This window comes from Thamnophis sirtalis, unplaced genomic scaffold, assembly GCF_051295495.1.
Source record: "Thamnophis sirtalis isolate CommonGarterSnake01/CBP01778 unplaced genomic scaffold, rThaSir2_p1.2 scaffold_1, whole genome shotgun sequence".
In the NCBI taxonomy this organism is placed as follows: Eukaryota; Metazoa; Chordata; class Lepidosauria; order Squamata; family Natricidae; genus Thamnophis; species Thamnophis sirtalis.
Genome location: NW_028261381.1, coordinates 38,740,493 through 38,761,901, shown reverse-complemented (window position 1 = coordinate 38,761,901; position 21,409 = coordinate 38,740,493). Strand labels below are relative to the sequence as shown.

The 21,409-nt window shown below is 37.8% G+C and overlaps 1 protein-coding gene across 7 annotated transcripts in view; it reads right to left on the bottom strand.

Annotated features, from left to right (window-relative positions):
* The window catches only part of ZEB2 (zinc finger E-box binding homeobox 2), a 172,043-nt gene that overhangs the window by 43,664 nt on the left and 106,970 nt on the right, over nt 1-21,409 (bottom strand). For 6 of the 7 annotated variants that reach the window (XM_014073606.2, XM_014073620.2, XM_014073636.2 and 3 more), the window contains exon 3: nt 1,178-1,435. In XM_014073606.2, the coding sequence (XP_013929081.2) occupies nt 1,178-1,435 (258 nt within the window). Of the gene's footprint in view, nt 1-1,177; nt 1,436-12,518; nt 12,537-21,409 lie in introns of those variants that run through there. The other variant, XM_014073600.2, reaches the window with a different exon arrangement.

Sequence of the window (21,409 nt, the reverse complement as noted above, 5' to 3'; positions counted from 1 at the left end):
ATGGCCCTCAGATTTTGAGGAATTCTAACTCTTGTCAACCTTATTGTTGTCCATGCTTATGAAGTCAGAGGGGATCATTTATAATTGTAAGGAGTATTTGTGATCCTTCAATTTGCACTGCTAGAAGCAGACACATTTTCAATAAAGAAAGCATGCTCGCCAGTGCTGCAGTGGCCAAACATTTTGTCAAAGTGCTATAAAAAGAGTTCTAAATATCAGATGTTGCTGCTCCAATACACACCAAAGTACTTTAGCAGCCCCCTGCAACATGCACAGTTCCTTCTACTATTGTCTAAGGGTGCTCCTGTTGTGGACTAAACTAAGTGGCATTAACACTATGGACATGACTGTGGAAATCTTTCCGTCCCCTCCCTCCAACTGGTGTTAGTGTCCTAAATGTCAAAACTGACAATTTTCTCAAGGAAATGATCAGAAAATCTTGCAGTATTTTTAATCACATGCCCATTTTCGCACATGTTGTATCTCTACTGTGAAGCAAATTTTAGGTGAGGGTTTTTCATTTCAAATGTAGACTATCAAAGTTTTATTTTATGTTATTTCCTGTATTTTTATTCTTCTTCCCCTAAGCCTAAGCCTGTTCTCATTTCCCAGGTGAGTTGTCCCAAATATCGGCAATCTTTATCACATACTTAGCTTCTCAATAATAAAATTACTACCTGAGCAGGTAGATGTGTGAAATCTTATTTGCACTTAACAAAAGGAAATGATTAGATGGTTGAATGACAATACAAGGTGTCAGACAGACACTGAAAGTACATTAGACTGATAAACAGCTCTTAAGTCCTAAGCAGTGGTACAACTCTGAATTTCTAAACTCTTGTATTAGACCTTGCACATGACATTCCTCTCCCCCTCTGCATAGAACAAAAATAGGTGTTTCTGATAATACTTACATCCTCTACATATTTGATGACCAATATATATTTTAAACCCTGACACGCTATGAACAGAAATGTAGATGTTAGTGAAAGTTGTTTCCAAACAGAAATTGAATCCATAGCATCACCTCATAATCTGTCATCAGCAGTTGTATCTCTTTGTTGCCATACATACAACTGCAGCCATGAAAGGAAGTATGCTGTGTTTATCAGCTATGTGCAGTGCTAACTATTTTAACCACAGCTTGAAGAGTCAGGTACTAAGGGGTCTGACTTACCCGAACCATCTACAGAGGCTTGCAAGATGTCGTGATTGTGCCAGGCATGATCTACTCCACTTTCCCTCATTTCATCTTCCTCCTCCTCTCTTGGCAACAGTGCTTGGCTCACATGAGGGGAAGACTCATGGTTAGGCACACTTGCAGGACTGGGTTCCTGATCCAATGTACCGATGATACCATCGTCTTCGGCAATATGGAGCTTGTCTTCCTCATCTGTTTCCGAACCCGTTTCCAATACATTCTCATAGTTCAATACTGTGGAAAGAGCAGAAATAGCATGATATAGCTTCACATTTCTACTTAGATTGGATTAAAAAAAAACAAGACAGGATGGCTTCATTAAATTACATAAGGTCTCCTGCAAGGTAGAATTTCTAATAACAATATTGTTTTCTTTTTTAACTTTTGAAAACTAATAAAGTAAACAACAGGGAATATTTTTTTTAATGGACTTCTTCAGACTCAGGGATATGCCACAAATATTGTGACTTCAAAAGTTGAATTTAAATATAAAAACCATTTTGTCATACAAAGCCAGGTAACATTCACATTTACATGTTTGATTATTATCACGTTCAAGAACAAAATGCATTTATAGATGCTCACGTTCACACACAAATGAATATGTTAGCAATCTATTTACATACTGTTTACATAATGCATGTGCATGTTTGTGATTTTACATACATGCACATAGATGCTACATGTGTACATTTTTTCAGTTACACCCAGTTATATGCTCTGTCATTCAGATGTGCTGCAACTGCAATCAACACATGGACTAACTAGATTAACTTTTTCCAAATGTAAAATTAAGAAAAGCTGACACTTCCATTCTGCTGCTGCTGCAGCTGTTGTCGTTGTTGTTAATAATAATAATAATAATAATAATAATAATAATAATAATAATAATATAATCTTTAGTGCATATTTCAAGTGGCACAACCAAAACAAGATTTAAAAACAAAAAACACAAAACAGTGACTTTCAAACAGCAAGCTGTTTTTGCAGCCTTCAGACCCAGAAATGCTCAGTAGCTTTTCTTAAAATAGACAGCCTGTAAATAAGGTCTGTGAACTCAATTGAAGGTGGCTGTTTTTGAATTAGTCAGCCCTCACAAGACTCTCGGCCTACATGCTAGTACATAAATTGTCCACTTTACCACCAGACAAGAAAGATTAGAGTAATAAACACGGGGCATTAGCTCGGCTAGAGAAACACACCAGCACACCAGTCAGTTCACACATATTCTCCCTCCCTCCCTCTCTCCCCCCCTCTCTCTCACACACACACACTCACACATACCAAGTTAGAAGTATGACATCATGGGAACAAGAGGGAGACACATATATCCAGAGACAGAAAAAGAAGAGTGAGGGAAGTCTCTAGGAAAGAGCACAAACAATGTTCAGGTTCGTTTTGATTTCTCTGTGCCTAATAAAGCAATCCGGCTAAGTTATCAACTGAGCTATCTCAAGTGGCTCTTGCCAGCTATTGGATTATACAAAAGTGGAAGAAAATAAATGAAAAGGATTGTGTGCCGAGTTCATAATGCTTTAGGAGAATTCTTGAAACATGCCTAGTTACAATTTTAGTCAGTCATATCTGTTTGCTTTGACAAGTTCCCAGGGAGTAAAATAAAAATAAAATAAAGGGAAGAAAAAGAAAGATTTTTTTTTTGTCATAGGAGTCTGGGGACAAAAAGATTACACCGTGCATATCTGTTCATAATATGATCTTTGTATAATCCACGGGTCTGCACTTGCCTTCTGAACAACTGCACAACAGGTGCAAATTAAAATGAAAACGGCAGCGGAGCTGGGCAAACAGAATCTGCTGACCTGGTTTGAATACCAATTGACGGGAGAAACAAAACCTTTTCAAGAGGTGTGACCACAAGGCTTTAGGCGAGTTCAGGCTGGGTAATGCCCTCCGAAGAACAAAAAGGAGAGAGAAAAGAAATATTCTAACATCTCTACTCTAGCTGTGTGGTCCAGATATACCTTCGTACAATCAATAATGTGCTCCCATTTTGTTTTATTCCCCCACACCCCCATTACAAGTTTTAACTATTTCTTAGCAACAAGGAGAAGATTTCTTTACCATTTCCCCCCCTTTCTAAATGCCGGGTTGGGTGGGTGGGGGAGAGAAGCCTTCAACAAAAGATCCTAATGCCTGGGAAGCTTTCAACCAATCTCCTAAAAAGTGATCTCTGGGCACAGGAGGAATAAAAGAAGGTCCAGGAGGAGTGAATAAAATTATCTAAGGCTGGACAGACATTAAAAGACCTTTATCCAAAGGAGGAATATAGACACATATTCTCACTCACACTTACACCCATGCTTATTAAAGGTCTATTTTGGAATGGACCATGCTATCCCAAATGACCTTAGTCTTCCTACGGCAATGCAACTGAAATATTTTCTTCATGGAGGGCAGAAAAAAATGAGAAAGAAAGATAAATGATTTATGAACGGCACTTGAAGAGTTCCAAGTATCAGAACAATCTAAACATGCTATGAAGTCATGTCTCACTGTATGGGATCAGGGGCTAATCATCCATCACCACCGGAGGCTAACAATACTTCCCAACCTTTAGGGTCCTTTCTCCACAAATAATAGTGAGTACTTTTGGACTGAAAATCAACTGCTGTCAACTTCACCCGTAGAAGGCCTTTGTTTTTTTTGTTTTTATCATTAGTATGAATGGAAGGCGGTAATCAATATAACCTCTCTTTCCACTCAGTCAGTTCATTGCCTTTATTTTATTAATTAGACAGGAAAATATAGCCTGAATATAAATAAGCAATGGTGGATGTGGAAGGCCTTCTATACATTGGTCTGGACCAGTGGTGGGTTGCTCCAAGTTCGACCCGGTTCAGCTGAATCAGTAGTAGTGGTGGTGGGAGGTTCTGCCCACCCACCCAGATGCTTCTGTGCATGCGCAGAAGCTTCTGCACATGCGCAGAAGCTTCTGCACATGCGCAGAAGCTTCTGCACATATGCAGAAGCATCACGTGCAGGATCGCACCCAAACCAGTAGTGAAAAAATTGACAACCCACCACTGGTCTGGACTCAATTCAACAGCACCTCCTGTTTACAGCCTTTTAATGGAACTTGCATGTTAATCGGATACACTCTGTACTGAAACGAATAGAAACTATGAAGAAGCCACCTCAATAGCTGCCTTGCTTACGGAATCTCATCTTTAAGTGCACATGCTCATTTTTGGATGGCCATTACCTTGATTATAACTGTCTGTTGTGACTATAACAATTAGCCCTCCTTCCTTTGTTAAACTAAAATAATTAATTGGAAGGCAATAGTTTTCATTATGAAGAAAGCAAAACCACCTAATGAAATGTTTAATAAATTCTCCTTCCTTCCCCCCTTTCTTCCTTCTTTCCCTCCCTCCCTTTCCCTCATTCCTTCTTTCCACGTAACAAAATGTCAACATTGTAGAATTATCTTTTTGCCCAATTTAAACAAGAACATTCCACCATTTTATCCCCTATCACCAATGGTGAATGGCTTTTCATTGGACAGAATCTTTCTATTTTCATACTAGACAGATTTACTAATCGTTGCTGTTAGAATTTATGAAGCTGAGAACTGAAAACCTTCCTTTAAAAGAACTCCTTTACCTTTGGCAATCCTACATCCTAATTTGATCCATTAGGTCAAAGTAGCTTCAGTCTCTGGAAAACTTTGCACATCCAGAGGGGCAGCCCAGTTGGCAAAATAAATATGCTATTACTTCAAAACCACAAAGAAGTGAGATCCCCAAGAATGTTACTCCGCAATTCAATAAACAGGAGGGTAATACATACTGTTTTCTGGCTCAAAATAGACACTAATTTTACATCTGTCTCTGAGGCACAGCAAAAAACCAACTAAAGAGCAGTAATAAATGTCCAAAACCAGCATCGGTATCCAAAATTCTCACAGTAATCTTCTGAGGAATTAATTACAATTCTGTGTAACAGTCGTACTGGCAAAATGTGTCTGTAATTACACCCAGGTACTGTACTGTATTGCAGAGAAATTTGTCACCCGGCACTGTGCTTACAACGATAAGTCAGTGAGATCAAGCTATGTGCAAATGAAGATTATTTGATTTATTGCCATTGTGTCCCATTTTGTGCTGAATCATATTAAAGTTTCATTTTCTATAAAATTATATATGTAATATGGGGTTACCAGTGCATATAAAGCTGATACTTAAATGTGATTCCAAAGCAGAAGGAGTAGTAAGAGATACAGGAATATGAATTCTTAAAAAAAACAAAAAAAAAACAGCATCCCACCCTTTATTTAAAAGTGGCAATGCTTTATCTGTAATGTGTATTTTTAGCTTGCAAGGCTCTCGAAGAGGAAACTCCCTATTGCAAGCAAATGCTAATATCAACACAGAGATTAATTTTAGAGTAAATTTAACCATGAAACTAGGTTTTCTGCTACTGGGAAGAAAAATATTTCTTTTTTCTCCCTTTAGTTTATACTGCACCTATCAGTAGTAGCTGACCAATGGCATTATATTCAGCAGAAAAGACTGATCATAACACTGAAATACTCAGAATTATGAAACTGGTCTGTAGTTTTCTTATAACATTTTTACCCTAAAGTTACCCTGTTTAATATTTCTTCGCTAACTCTTCTTCTTGTTCATGTGGATCCCCTACATGAGGTTTTAATTTCCCATTAAGCATCTGCTGCAGACTTAATTGTGTGACAAAACTATGGCAACTTTTATTTTTACACCATGAAACAAGTTTTCATTGATGTCAAGGGTTGGTATTAAAATGGGAAACGACCAACACAAATGACCAACAGCGAGCAGCAGAAAAGGGATTGGGCAGTGGTGCTGGGGAAAGTAACAATTTTAATTAAAGATTCTCTTAAGTGTAAGACATAGTACTGAGGACATCTATTTGTAGTTGGAGTTAATATATCTGATTCATCCAAATTTGTACTCTGCTGCATGCTGCCAAGCTGGCCTAATCAACATATTCAACTGATCTCAAAAACTCTGGGCCACTGTGAATTAGAATAATAAAAACATTTAATCTGTCATGTTAGTAGGTTCCTGTGTCCATCCTGAACAACTAAGGTTATCTTTTGCAAAGTTTAAAAAAAAACATATTTAGCTGTTACGGTAATTTAGGACAGGCAGATCCAGAATGATTGTATTAATACTTGACATCTCTTTGCTATACATACTCATTTTTTCAATGGTAAAGCTTACATTTTTTTAATATCATCTAGTTTTAAGTATTTCATATACAAGTTATATTTAAAGGTCCTAATCTCTGTGATCTGGCAGTCCTGGATCCACCTTGCCTTCTGGAAAACTTTGAAGAGTTGGCTTTTCCCAGAAGCATTGGGGGCAGAGTAAGATTACAATCCGGGGTGGTGGTGGTGTGTTTTTTAAATATGTGAGAGTGGAGCCCATGTCGTTTCATTATTCTTAGATAGATGATAGATAGATAAATAGATGATAGATAGATAGATAGATAGATAGATAGATAGATAGATAGATAGATAGATAGATAGATGCTCCTGTTTCTGTCTCCATTTCAGATAATGTTTTATGTTAAATTAACTTCAAAGAAATATCTGAATAGTATATCATACTTCCAAGCCAAATCCACTTCACAAAATCAGAGTGACAATGGAGAATAATAATTTGACACAGTTAAAGGAATCATGATAAAAATGTGAATAACATAAAATACATTTCCTGGCTATAAAAGCTTTATTTCATTTGAATTGATTAATTCCAGACCCTTGAATTCACTTATTTGACTAGACTTGCAAAACAGGAATGGGGATGGGTAGTTAATAGGAACTCTAGTGCCTGAAATTATGCTCCATGAGACTGGAAATGCTAAATTCATTATGTTATATTGAGATGTCATGTCTCTTATAAAAAGGATGTTTGGCAGCTTTGCTTCTTCATCAGATGTATTGAATGCAATGTCGCAAGAATGGACAGTGTGAATAGTTGGAAAAGGTGCTGAGCAAGCACAATGTTTACTCTGAAGATGATGAGAGCTTCCCCTTCTAACTAACAGCTTAGGAAAATAGACAAGTTTTAAAAACCTAACAACAATGTAAAGTAATGGGAGTCAGTTATTCAGGAAGGTGAGTATTGTAAAAAAAAGACAAATGAGAATGAGAATTAAATTTATGAGTAGCAATTTTATCATATATTACTAGAGGCAACTGAGATAAGATCACATTTAGGGGTGGGGAAGGGCACTGAGAAGACGCATGACTACTTTTAATCTGTCTTAAAGCAGAGTTTCATAATACAGTATGTTCTTAAATGCATCTACCACATCCATATGGCTGAAAGTGGGCATAATAAAACCTAAACATCCCCTTTCTTGGTCAGGGTGTTCTTGCTCAAATTATTTAAAAAAACCTAAATCTCAAAATAGAAAAGTGCATGCAATTTCCTTCTGAATGTACAGTGTCTGTAACAGAGTGAACTATTGTTAAGAATATTGCCTTGATTAAAATGGAATATTGCTGAGAGAATTATGATGCTTTCACTAAACAAGAGAAAATAGAAAAGAAAGGGACTAATAATGTAAAGTATTTCTAAACTAACACATCCCATATCCTTGATGATCAAGTTTCATGTTTATTTTTTATATAATATAAATCATTCAGATTATTTTGAGGACAATCTCTTTAAATATAAGATAAATCCTAGTTTGGTACTTGGAATTAGCAATGAAGTTTTGACTACTTGGCATCAATCAGAGCTAAAATCATCATAGAATGTGCTCTACTGTTATCAAACATAAGTTTATTGTGGAAATCCTACAATTATGTATATTCTCTGCCTCTCTGTCTCTGTCTCTGTCTCTGTCTCTCTCTCTCTCTCACACACACACACTTACTTTCTGGTATACATACAATAATAGCTTAAAATCTTCTATAGGCCTTACATATAGTAACAGGTGGTTACAGCTTTCCATGAGATTCTTTTCCTATATTCTGTAAAAACTGAAACCTTGGCAATTACTTGTTTGTTTTTTCTATATAGAACTATTCTCTACTCCCAGCCCCTCAATACACACATTTTTTATTGTTTTCCTTAGTAAATTGACATATATCAATTAATAGCCATAGCAATTCAGAGATTTAGGCAGAAAAAGTCTGATACGTGTATTGACTGAAGTAAATTTACTCAAGCCTGCATGAAATCTTAAGACTCAGGAGAATTTGGGAGAACAAGTATCTAGCCATGTAAATCCTGGCTGCAAAAAATAAATACCATAATTCTGATTCATAAAATTCAGTTTCTGTTTGCAATATTCTTGCATAATATTTTGTATTTGTAAGATAAGCATAACACATGCAAACTACTTTACAATGAATCCATTCTTGTTTCTTTCCTCACATTTAAAGATATGCATACTGAACGACAGAGATATTTGAAAGAAAGGGATGAAATGGAGTCAATATTAGTAAGCTTCACTTGTATTATATGAACACAGCAGTTAGTTGCAGAATTAAATCTTTTATTTCTCTGACAAGGAAAAAAAATTCTGAATAAAGAAGATTTCTGTCTAATAGCTGCAATTCTAATTCCAACCTACAAGGAAAAAGTTTGTTGCAGACCAGGTATTCTTACAGTAAGGTGCTCCAAATAACCAATCCCACTTAAGCTCTGTTTGCCTCTTTTGGTGACTATTACAGATTTTGGGCAGGTTTCTTCAGGAGAAAGTCCTACCAAGTATATTAAAATGGCTGCCAGGTGTTCAAACATTGCTATCTAAAAATGTAGGTCTGTATGAGAGAAGTCATACAGCACTTTTTCTTTGTTTCAGTAATCTGAGTTATATTTCTTGGCCTGCTTTTGAGAATTAACTTGATGTGTACATTTCTTTCTGTTTTGCTTTTCAGAGTTCTTGCAGGTATTCCCAAGTTACCCAAAGTAAATTAGGGGAAAGTGTGGCTAAGTGGAGATGATTAAATCTGTTCTCTTTTCTAAGCTCTGAAGCCTTTCAGTGGAATTTCTAGGTGTGAATAACCATAATTTTCCACAACCTGAGGGAATAAGCAAAGAACAGTATTAAAGAAAACATGTGGCCATGTTATATTGCTTAGGGGTCAAAGACAAATTGATATATCACACATGGCAAAGTGATGTCAATTCCCATGTAATTATATGGATTGAAGCAGACTCTGGAAGATGTACTCTTGATGCACCAGGTGGATCTAACAAAAACCTCCTTGCTCTACCCTACAAGAGAATTATTGCCCATTTCAAAATTAAACAGCCCCAGTGCTTTCTTGAGTTAAGGCCCAACATAGCTGCAGGTGAACATGGCTGTTTCTCATCAGTTAGACACTCAGCCTTTTTTCCTGACAAGGTGTGGATTTATGGGACAAGAGCAAAATAATTCCCTGCTTAGCTGCTGACTCTGTTTTGGTTCAGTGCTTCGTAGACTGCTTTGCTTATCTAAAGAGCAGTTAGAAATCATATAAAAAATATTCCAGTGAATTGGGAGAGGGGAAACAAAGATTTTTTTCCCCTATTTCCCCCCCTAAAAAGACATTGCTAGGTAAATTGTTTGCATGACACTATGTTCATTTGAGTAAGGGATTGCCAAAGACAATTCATCAAAGAACACAATGTTATAATTGCATCTCTTCAGTGTTTCTCAACCTTGGCAGCTTTAAAATAGACGGACTTCTATTCTCAATAAGAAACATTGTCTTGTATAATGACAGAAATACTCATAACCAGTGAGAGTGGTTTCTATCTACACACCCACTCACTCACCTACCCATTCATCCATCTACCCATTGGTGCAGCTGTATGGAAATAAGAAATGGGACTTAATCTCAGCCTTCTAACAGAGATGAGCAAACTGAAGCTGCATAGTTGCCCAATTGGAACTTATTGTTTGTTGTCATTGGATCTCTGGAAGCACAACTGCTAAAAATGTCTGTTTTTTCCATTTGAGGTAGGAAAAACAGCCTAACCCCAACATAGTTTTGAATAATTTGTCTTGTTTGAAAAAAAAATCATCTTCTTCTAAAGTACCGGAAACAGTAGAACATTCTGAATCAACCCCTAGTCTCCAAACATTGTAGCCTAACTTTTACTAACTCTAAACAAATATCACACTAATTTAACAGAATAACATGAATTTCGAATACAGAACACATGAGACAGAGAGATCAACTAGATCTACCAAAGGACTTATGGCCTATTAGGTCAACCCATATTTCAGCATATACATCAGGTTCTGAAGAATATATTAGATTATTTGGAGTGCTTAAGGCCTAGGCCATCTTTGTTGTACAAAGATATGCTAATCCTGCTAATATGCAGCAGTAGAATCTTACATCATGTACTGAAGTAATCAAAATAACGAAGACTTTGAGCAACTTGAGTCTCTGACATCTACTGGTGACTGGGTATAATTTATGCTGCAGTCATAAACTTGTCTTATTTATTTGGACAGTCTTTAATAAGCATTTAATTTAAAAGGTGAGACCAAATGTATATCTACTATATAATAAAGTAAATTGCTTTATTCTTACATAATGGGAGCAGCAAGAAAACTCACTTGATCAGCCAATAAATTTAAACAAATAATAATAATCATCGTCTGATGATAGTTTTAGATACCACATTTACTCTGTAGTATTACCAGCGTTAGTGTTGTCAGCAGAATAAGCACTAGCATTTTTATAAGAAAGTCAGCAATGATCATAGGAGACTATAAATATATTAATCACAAAACATTTCTGTTTAACTTTGAGTGATGTATTAAACAGAGAGTTTATTTCAACATTGGAAAACTCAAGTTCAAATTCCCTTGATGAGAGTCTTTTTAGTAAGTCATTGTCTCTTTGTCAATGCTTTCTGTAAGGATAAAGTACTGTATTGTGTGTCAATAAAATAAGACAAAAATAAGCGTTCAAGACAGACTGAGGTAGAAAATATAATCAGTTGTTTAACACACTACAATCCTGGTCGTATAAATGAAAATCCTTCAAGGAAAAATCAACTGTTCAAAAGGCATGTGAAGAATTGGCCTACATTTCTTTGATGACATCATAGAAGAAATGGTCTGCTTATTTTCCTTGGATTACAACTGCAATAATATTACCTTATTTAACCTGTTTTTTAATCTTTAAAGGAATGAAGTAGAGTCAACTTTCATATTTAAGGGATAAGAAAAGATTACATTATTATCCATACTTCTATTAATCTTGCAACTTCTGACTTAATAACCTTTACTTCAGAGCTAAGTGTTATATATATATACACATACATACATACATAAATACATACATACATACATACATACATAGATACACACACACACACACACACACACACACACACACACACACACACACATGGTGGTGATGATAACTAGAAGGCTGGATGGGTATGAAGAGGTAGAAATGATGCCTTCATAAAATCAGAGTGTCATAAAAGTATCCTAAAAATGATATTTAATGTCACTCTGATGTCCATATGTTATATTTTGTACATCTATTTCCTAGCAACACTATACTGTATAAATTGCATGATAGGTCCAACATGCTTATCCAGTATGCCAAAGGAAAAACATCACTTAGAAAGATACTTTCATTATTAGCACACATGGCCATTCATATATGTATATTTCAAATACACTTGAAAGATAAAACATTAAAATCATACGCAGAAAAAAGTGTATTTATTATCATGCCTAAAGGATATTCAGGAAGAATGTGAAAATTACTATAATTTATTCAAGAACTGTTTAATTTGTTTAAGATCTGGAAATATGAAATAATAAACTATTGACCATCAGAACTGTTTTGGTGTGATTACATGGCAAGGGGAGACTGTCTTAAGCTTTTACGTTATATAGTAAGATAAGACCTTGGAAACAAAACCTTCAATAAACCGAGGATGGGGAAAAAGGAAAATGTGTCCTTGTTTAAACAGACAATATGTCTGTCACCTTCCTTAGAAGGGTGACTTAACTTTTAAGTGTGTGCAGCAAGGTATGGATTTAAGAAACCTGCTCTTTTCTAAAGACCATGCTGTGGATGAAAAAAAAGAGCTTGTCTTTTTATAACATTCATACATGTCCAAAAGCTATAACAATGTTCCAATATTTGTTTAGCAATTTCATAGCTGCTGGCACTTTATCCTCTTCCACCCTAAAGATTAATAGCTCGATTTCTGAGTCATTTTTCATACATGTATTTAACTCCCCATTCACTTTCTAGATAAGTTTAGGCTCAGGTTAGCAGCAGGGGATGGTTATTATTAATTATTATTATTAATTGTTATGATTTCCCTACCTTCTTGAGAAGTAGTCATCTCATTCATCTTAAAAGAATATGGCTTGACAATGAAACAGTCATGCCTCCATGGCAGAAGATGCTGAAGTTCCATTTTGTTCCAACCGGCCTCTTTGCCTTTCAGTGACTTCCTTTGCTTCCTAAAGCCTCTTGATGTTGAACTCCCTCTGAATTGAATGTGAAATTCAGGTAATATGTTGCTTCCTTTCCCATCAGCTCAAATAATGGGAAAGATCAGCTTCCCTTGAAAAACAACAGTGGATCACCTGAACATCTTCAAAGGGGCGGGCAAAGCGAAAGCATTATGGTGGAAATGAGGGCTTATGTGTGTCCGCAGGAGGCGCTTGCTTGTGTGAAAAGTTTTGGGGGATGCTCTTGTGTGGGTGTTGATTGTGGGTGTGGAGTTCAGCAGCAGTTTGGTTGCAGCCCTGTCACTTTGCTCAGGCATAGATCCCAGTCCATATTGTCACCTCAGACTTCCTAAGATTTGAAAGCTTTCATTCTTGGCTGGCTTCAGCCTCCTCCACACTTACTCAGAGCCACACTAATGGTTGTTTATCGGGTTTTTTTTAAAATCCCCCCTGCTTCAAAATTCTTGGCTTAAAAGTCAACCTCTTGTAGAGAATGGATTTTAAAAGAAACAAAAAGAATTTTGAAAAACCAACATGGGCCTCCTTTGCTCGCTAGTCCAGCCCCAATCCTAACCCACTAAACCGCTGTCTGCTTGTTTTCAAAAATAGCATCCTTCCACCTCACAATTGACAAAACCAGACAATGATGAAAGAGACGGTGACATGGCAGACACAAAAGCTCAACACATTACGGCCACTCTAAACAGAATACAAAAGCTAGGCAGTCACTGATGTGTAAACCAAACAATGTGAAGGGAAAATATTGAATAATTTCTGTCATGAGGCACTGACTAAAGCCTGGGTTTAATTGAATTAAACTCCCATTTATTTGCTCAGGCCTGAACTAAAGGCTGGGAAAAAGGAGGGAGGGAGAGGGGGAAAAAAACCTTAAGATTTGCTCAACTGTTCGAGGTACCACCTTTCCTCACCCCTGTATAAATCCACCATCTGTGCCCACATGCACACATGTTCCATTTCGTAACAAATGCACGGAGACCCCACCAAGCACGGAAGCCAAAAAAAGCACAAGGCACACAAAAGCTCCCCAGGCCACCCCAGGTCTAAAGGAGGGGGATAGAGGGGGGTGGGCCGGAAAAATACCCTCCTTTGCTCATTGCCCAGGTGAGATAGCCTGGTGTGTCCTCTCAGCCTCGACACGCGTCAAGTAAAAGAAAGGTTAAAATTAGAAAATTCAATTTATTTGATAATTTCCCAGAATAATTAGAGTTAATATGGGTTAATTAATATGCAAATCTCTCAGCAGATGTTCTGCAGCAGGGCCTGTGTGAGAAAACAGCCTTTGCTTTCTCCTACGTGATTTTGGCTGTCAGTTATTGGGTATAATTACTGTAACTAACCGAATACACACAAAACCTTTGGAATATAAAATTGTTACAGTTCTAGTTCTGCACAAGCTGCTACTTTTCTGCAATAAAAGCGAACAATTTCTTTCAGAAAATAGGAGCCTTTTTGTTCCTTTCTTGATTTAAAAAGAAGAAATGAATCAAGTAAATGGCTTATCTTTTTCTATGCATAATTAGGTCAGTATTATATGAACATTCCAATGAGGCAGTGGCACAAACGCACATGTAAAATGATAGCTCAAACCACCTGCAAAATCACATAAAATTGTTTTATTCAAAATCTTTCTCTTCACCATAAGAACTTTGAAAGGCTACGTGTCTCTCCTGCCGACTCTGCCAATGTTTAAAAATAAAATCAAAGGAAACCTGCAACTTTATTTCCAACATGCCACACATTTTAAAGCTGTCAAAGGTACCAACATTTTTCATATGCATAAAATGTGTCTTTCTTTTTCTTCATAAATATTAGCTTCAATGAAGCATTTTAAACTTTGGAAATGCTTTCGCTTTGAATAATAATAATAAAAAAGGGTTGTTGCAGGTCATTTCTCAGCAAAATGAATTTATGAAAGCTATTTTCCAAAATAGGTTTTATCCACTTTAGGGAGAGGCTTTGTGTATATGTGTGTTTGTGTATACACACACACAAACACATATACACACACACACCTTCATTTTCCATAGATTCGTGGGTTTGGGGTATTTTTGTTTTGTTTTTGTTGTATGCAAGATATGTTAAGCCTGAAGATAGTTAAGGCTTCTGGTTCTATTAATGGACTTATTCAGATAAGTAAACATTACAATGACAAAAGGTTGCTGGCTGGGTTATTCTTCTCTAAAATCCTTTATAATATTTGGCTGGTTTTGCAGACAATTTTAGTAGATCCCCTCCCCCCCCCAAACACAGACCCCTTTCTGAACATTGCCCCAATGTTAGCCTTTTTCAGAATGTATTTTCTCTCTGTTTCTTCTTTGTGCTCAGCAAAGCTTTGGAGAGATAGTAAATATTTCTGGCTCTTTTAGAATAGAATACAATTCTTTATTGGCCAAGTGTGATTGGACACACAAGGAATTTGTTTTTGGTGCCTATGCTCTCAGTGTACATAAAAATACAAGATACATTCATCAATTTTTATTTTAGTTTCATGGGGATTTGGTTTGGAAGGCTGCATTCATTTAATAGTTGTGAATTGTGTGTGTGTGTGAGTGTTATAGAGTCCCAATGCATCCTATAGTGGCTGACAATTTGCAAACTTTCCCTTTTTTTCACCACATCCACAATGTTTGAATAGCACATTCCAGTGGAAAATCTATTTGATCTGGATGTTATACCTACTTGTAACAACCCCAATGACAGGGATGGGTCTTTGTCTGAACTCTAAATTATCTTATCAGACAGGCCTGTTCAAAAGTTCCCTGTCTTTCACTTAAAGACAGAGAGGTAGGGAAACCATTTCTAAACTGTTTCTTCCAATTTTAGACCATCAAAACTACAAACCACCAGGCCCTACTCATATTTAGCTATTAAAATTTTGCAAGATAGGGAAAAAGATTCTCTTCCAATAAACCCTTGAGACAGAAGGTATCATTTAACTGTAGAACATTTTTGAAGTCTATGTGTGGAATGGATGGATATAGGTTGCATGGAGTTTGAGTTTTTAAAGCTGATGTTATTGGCCAGAATCTAAGCTTCCTAAAATTTGTGCGTGACAATGTAAAAACTAAATAAACACCACCCAAAACATATATAACTATTCTCTGCCCCTCCCTCTTTCCCTCTCCCTCCCCTTCCTTTCTTCCTCTTCCCCTCTCTCTCTCTCTCTCTAACACTCACACACACACAGAGGTGGTATTCTGCTGGTTCACACTGGCGAAACGGTAGTGGGGGCTACCGCCCACCCACCCAAATGTCATCAAGGACCTTCTGCGTATGTGCAGAACTCCCGCTACCTAACCGGTAGTGAAGATAAGAGAATACCATTACTGATGCACACACCTTTGAGTTATTGTTGATTCCTAGTTTCTGCTTGAATTACTGGTAATTCATACAGATTTGGCAAGTTTTTTAGAAGTGCTTTGGTATTGCTTTATAGTTGTAGTAGTTGTAGTAGTTGTAGTTTATTAGTCTTGTATGCCGCCCACTCCCGGAGGACTCGGGGCGGCTTACAATAAAAAGGGGAAAGGGAATAAATAAGACAAACAACAGTTTAAAATATAACAACATTCATAGTTACCGTGGGGCTGGATACTTCAACAGCCCTCGGCCTGCCAGAGCAGCCAAGACTTAGTGGCTTTATGGAAGGCTGGGAGGGTCATAAGGGTCCGGATCTCCACGGGGAGCTCATTCCAGAGGGCCGGATCTGCAACAGAGAAGGCTCTCCCCCGGAGTTGGCCAGCCGACATTGGCTGGCAGATGGAATCCAGAGAAGGCCTAGTCTGTGCAATCGAATTGGTCTTTGGGAGGTAATTGGCAGGAGGCGGTCTCTCAGGTACCCAGGTCTGATGCCATGAAGGGCTTTATAAGTAACGACTAGCACCTTGAAACGTGTCTGGAGACCAATGGGCAGCCAGTGCAGCTTGTGGAGGATAGGTATAACGTGGGTGTACCTAGGTGCACCCACAATCGCTCGCGCAGCTGCATTCTGGACTAACTGAAGTCTTTGAACACGCTTCAAAGGCAGCCCCATGTAGAGCGCGTTACAGTAATCCAGTCTTGAGGTCACGAGGGCGTGAGTGACTATCTGAAGGGCCTCCCGGTCCAGGTAGGGTCGCAATTGGTGCACCAGGCGAACCTGGGCAAAGGTCCCCCTGGTCACAGCTGATAAATGATGTTCTAACATCAGCTGTGGATCCAGGAGGACTCCCAAATTGCGAACCCTCTCTGTGGGGGCATATGGTTTCACCCCCCAGGCTAAGGGATGGAATAGCTGGACCATTTTTGGGAGGGAGCATCAATAGCCACTCGGTCTTGTCAGGATTGAGTGCAAGCTTGTTCATTCCCATCCAGACCCTAACAGCCTCCAGGCACTGGCACATCACTTCTACTGCTTCACTGAGTTGGCATGGGGCAGACAGATACAATTGTGTGTCGTCCGCATATTGGTGGTATTTAATCCCATGCCGTCGTATGATCTCACCCAGGGGCTTCATGTAGATGTTAAATAGGAGGGGGACAGGACCAAACCCTGCAGCACCCCATAGTTGAGGGGCCTAGGTGTCGATCTCTGCCCTCCGACCAACACCGACTGCGACCTGTCCGAGAGGTAGGAGGAGAACCACCGTAGGACAGTGCCTCCCACTCCCACCTCCCATAACCATCGCAGAAGGATACCATGGTCAATGGTATCGAAGGCCGCTGAGAGGTCAAGGAGCACTAGGATAGAGGAATGACCCCTATCCCTGGCTCGCCAGAGATCATCGATCAGTGCGACCAAAGCAGTTTCCGTGCTGTAACCAGGCCTGAAACCGGACTGAAAGGAATCCAGATAATCAGTTTCATCCAAGGACCGTCGGAGTTGTAAGGCCACCACTTTCTCAACAACCTTCCCCATGAAGGGAAGGTTGGAGACTGGACAATAGTTGCTCAAAATGGCTGGGTCCAGAGAAGGTTTCTTCAGGAGGGGTCTCACCACCGCATCCTTTAGGAGGAGCAGGAAGGATCCCTCCCGGAGAGATGTGTTAACTATTGTCTGGATCCAGCCATGTGTCACCTCCCTGCTGGTCGAAACCAGCCAGGAGGGGTACAGGTCCAGTATACAGGTGGAGGCACTCACCGCTCCCATGGCCTTATCCCTATGGCTGTGAAGGTGTGACTGGTCCAGGATCACCCAGCTGGCTTTGTGTCCAAGGTGTGACCAGAACTCAAAATCTCTCCATTTTTAGCCTGATGCCTTAACTATTATACCTCACTGGCTCTCTAACAATGATATCTTGGGCTTTTTCAGCACAAGTAATCACTATAGACTCAAGCTTTTAGTCTCAATGCATTACTCTATTGACATTGCTAAACATATAATATCTAAAATTATAATCAGTTCTAAGAGGTGCTGTTTGCCAGGACTTATGCATATTCCAAACATTTATTTCAGTTTCTGGCTTTATGTACGTACTGCTGAAATTATGGCCAATATTCATTTCTTATGAGATTAAGGCAAAACACTGGAAACTTTAAAATGTCATAACATCCAACACAAGAATCAAAAAGTTCTGTTCCTGATGCTGAATTGATGCCAGTCTGAAATTAACAAATAGCCTTATGTTTTCAAAAGTGCTATTCCTTTCCTGAGACTCATAGTTATCATTTATGATCCAAGGCCTCCCTTAGTGTTTCTTCTGACAGAAGTTGAACACTTCCCCCGCCCCTTCTGCAGGCTTTGGTTTAGTCATCAAGATTATCTGATGCTGACAACCCCATGATCTATGGCCTAGACCTTAAGCAACAACAACAAAAAGTGGACTTCGAAGGCAACTACAAATGTTATCCTTTCCCTGGTTGAAACTATCTTATGAAGGATTGATAACGCATTATCTTTTAGAACAGAATAATGCTGCACAACATGTTACTGAAACATGTTTTAAGGAAATCCTTTGGCTCAGTAAAAGTTATTCAGAAGTTTATACAGTCTCTGAATACTTATCACAAATCTCTGAGCACGAAGTACAGAACCTACATTGCAATTAAGATATAGTGGAATGCCAAGGGCTTTGTAGGAGATAAGAGTATTCATGTTTCTTCATTTGTTTAAAAGGAAGACATGTACTCATCCTTGATGAGAACTATAGTTGTACAAAATACCTTTCCTGAGAACAAGTGAATTAAAAAGAAAGTTCTGTTCATGTCATGAATAATGTTTGTTCACATCAATTGCAGATGTTAGATTTGCAACTTTTCTACCTGGATCAAATGTCCTCTACTTATCTAGCATAGCAATGAGACAATGTTGATCCTGCAGATCAAGGGGATGTATAAGTTCCAGCTTTTCTCACTACTGTGTTATAGTGAGAATTATAGTTCAGCAATATCTGAATGGTCACAGCTTCCCCAAGCTACAACAGCGACAAAAGTGCTAGTTAAATCTTAAGGCAAAATGCAGTTTGACCCACACATAGCACTATTGTAAAGCAAGAAGAGAAAATGTAATAATATTTGTTGCAGATAACTAATTATATATTGCATTGTATTTTCATTAGAATAAAACATTAGAGATGGGGCATGAAGATGTGCTCCCTTTCTACGCAAGAAAAAAAATAGAGTTCATAAACACTTTTATGTCTGTATTATTCATACCATATTCCTACAATTTTGTTTAGTGGAGGGTCATATGATTTACTATTTAGTAAATTGTTGATATGATTAAACACTGTCTTTTCTTTTTTATTACAGCATGTCAGATTGCTACCTGTTTCTTTTTAACATTGCTTCTGCAACCAAGATTTAACAGGAGTTTTAGTATGACAAAAATGATAAAATTCAGTCTCTTCCTCCCACAAACTCCTTCTGTGGTATGTAGTGATAAATTTACACCTCCGGGGAAATTTCATGTATCTCCACACTGAAACTCCCTTGAATGCTTGTGTTACTTTTTTTTTTTTTTTGAGGAAATAAATGTAATTTTTTTTATCATTTATTTTGTTCATGCAGTAAACTTGTGATAAAATTGTAAGGAAGTCAACAAATGCAGAGCTCTCAAAGGTGTGTGTAGGAAAGAAAAGAATCTTGTTGATAATCACAGCAACAAATGCTTCCTCATATAGTGCTGAAATAAATCACCGGATTGTGATCTAAAAATTCTTGAAACCTGCTTTTTTCAAATGCTTAGGAATTTTAGATAAAGAATCAGCAAAGTTTTTAACTGCAGGGCCATATGCCTTTTTTTTTTTTAAAGGAATCCATAAAAAATAAATTACTTTCACTAAGTATATGCAAATTCCAATGTAAGCAATCAGAGTAAAATTAATTTTGCCAGAACTGATTAAAAGCATTAATAAATCTATATGCAGTATTGCTTCAATCTGATATTGTAAATTTATTATACTTCCTGTAAGATTAATTATAATGCTACAATAACATATTACGATGCCAGAACTTATTACTGTACATTCTGTTAATAACAGCTAAGCATAACCTGAGTTGTAATTATGGATTGTAACAAAGTAATTTGATAGCAATTGTTTTCTTTAACTGTTAATGTTAGATGAGAAATAAAATGCACATGTGCTTGTGTCCATTAGATATATATCTGTATTTTCCCATTTCATACAATGCCTAATTAAAATTGAGGAAACCTTCCAGCAATTGTTCTCACACAAACTACCTTCACTCTGGTTACTCACCCAAATTGTCAGCTTGCCTCAGATAAGGGAAGGTTAAAAACAACATTTTAAGTTACTCGAGGTTGTTTTGCATTTTTGCTCTGACCTGAAGGCAAGCTTCCTCCTATTACGAGCATACACCAAAGAGTAAACTTCATCACTGGAGATGTTTTTGGAGATACAGCTACAACTTTGGAGATATAATTATTATCGTCCTATACCATTTCAAAGATACTCCAATCTCACATTATTCTGCAACTAGGCATCAACCGACAGAGTTTATCAAGGCTAACATCAAAGAATCAAATGTAAATTGAGCCAAGACTTCACTCTGGGAAAGGCAGGGAGGGAATTGGGGGATGAGTGTACAGAGAATATCCATACAGTTCTGTTTTTGAACCCAATTTGGAACTATTAATTGTCATCAGCAGTTTGGGGTTTGATAACAACTATATCTTATCACTATGCCATGTTCCCTAATTGCTTGCTACTACTGGACTTAACATTAAGTATGCATGGGGGGGGGATCCTGGCCAGGAACACAAAGCAGAAGCACTATTAGCAGCCTCTACATAAAGTTTAAAGGTGGAGCAGTGTTCCAAGGAGCGATTAAAAAATAAATTATTCCGTCTAAACTGGCATATATGCATACACCCTTCCAGCCACACATTTAAGATTACGTCTGGATACAATTAAAAAAGAAAGAAAGAAAGCAGTGTGGAGGCAGAATTCTGAATGGCATCTGTGCTTAGCGCTTCAGAAGACTGCTTACCGTCATAAAACTCTGTGTGTTACCAGCTGGGGGTCTAGGATTTAAAGATGTCGGGGGACCTGGTCTCTCAGATGGAATAAAGATCAGAAGGAAAGCTGTCCAGGTGAAGCTGAAGCTCCTGAACAGACCTATCTGCACTCTCATTCAAATGATAATGAGTGTGTAAATCACATCTGTTCCCCCTTGGTGCTTGTGTCCTTGTCACCTGAATAGCATCCCCACCAGGTATCAAATGAGCTACAGGAAATAGGTTTTTTTCTTTCTTTCTTTCTTTAATCTAACCTCACTCTGAAATGAGAAAATAAGCACCCT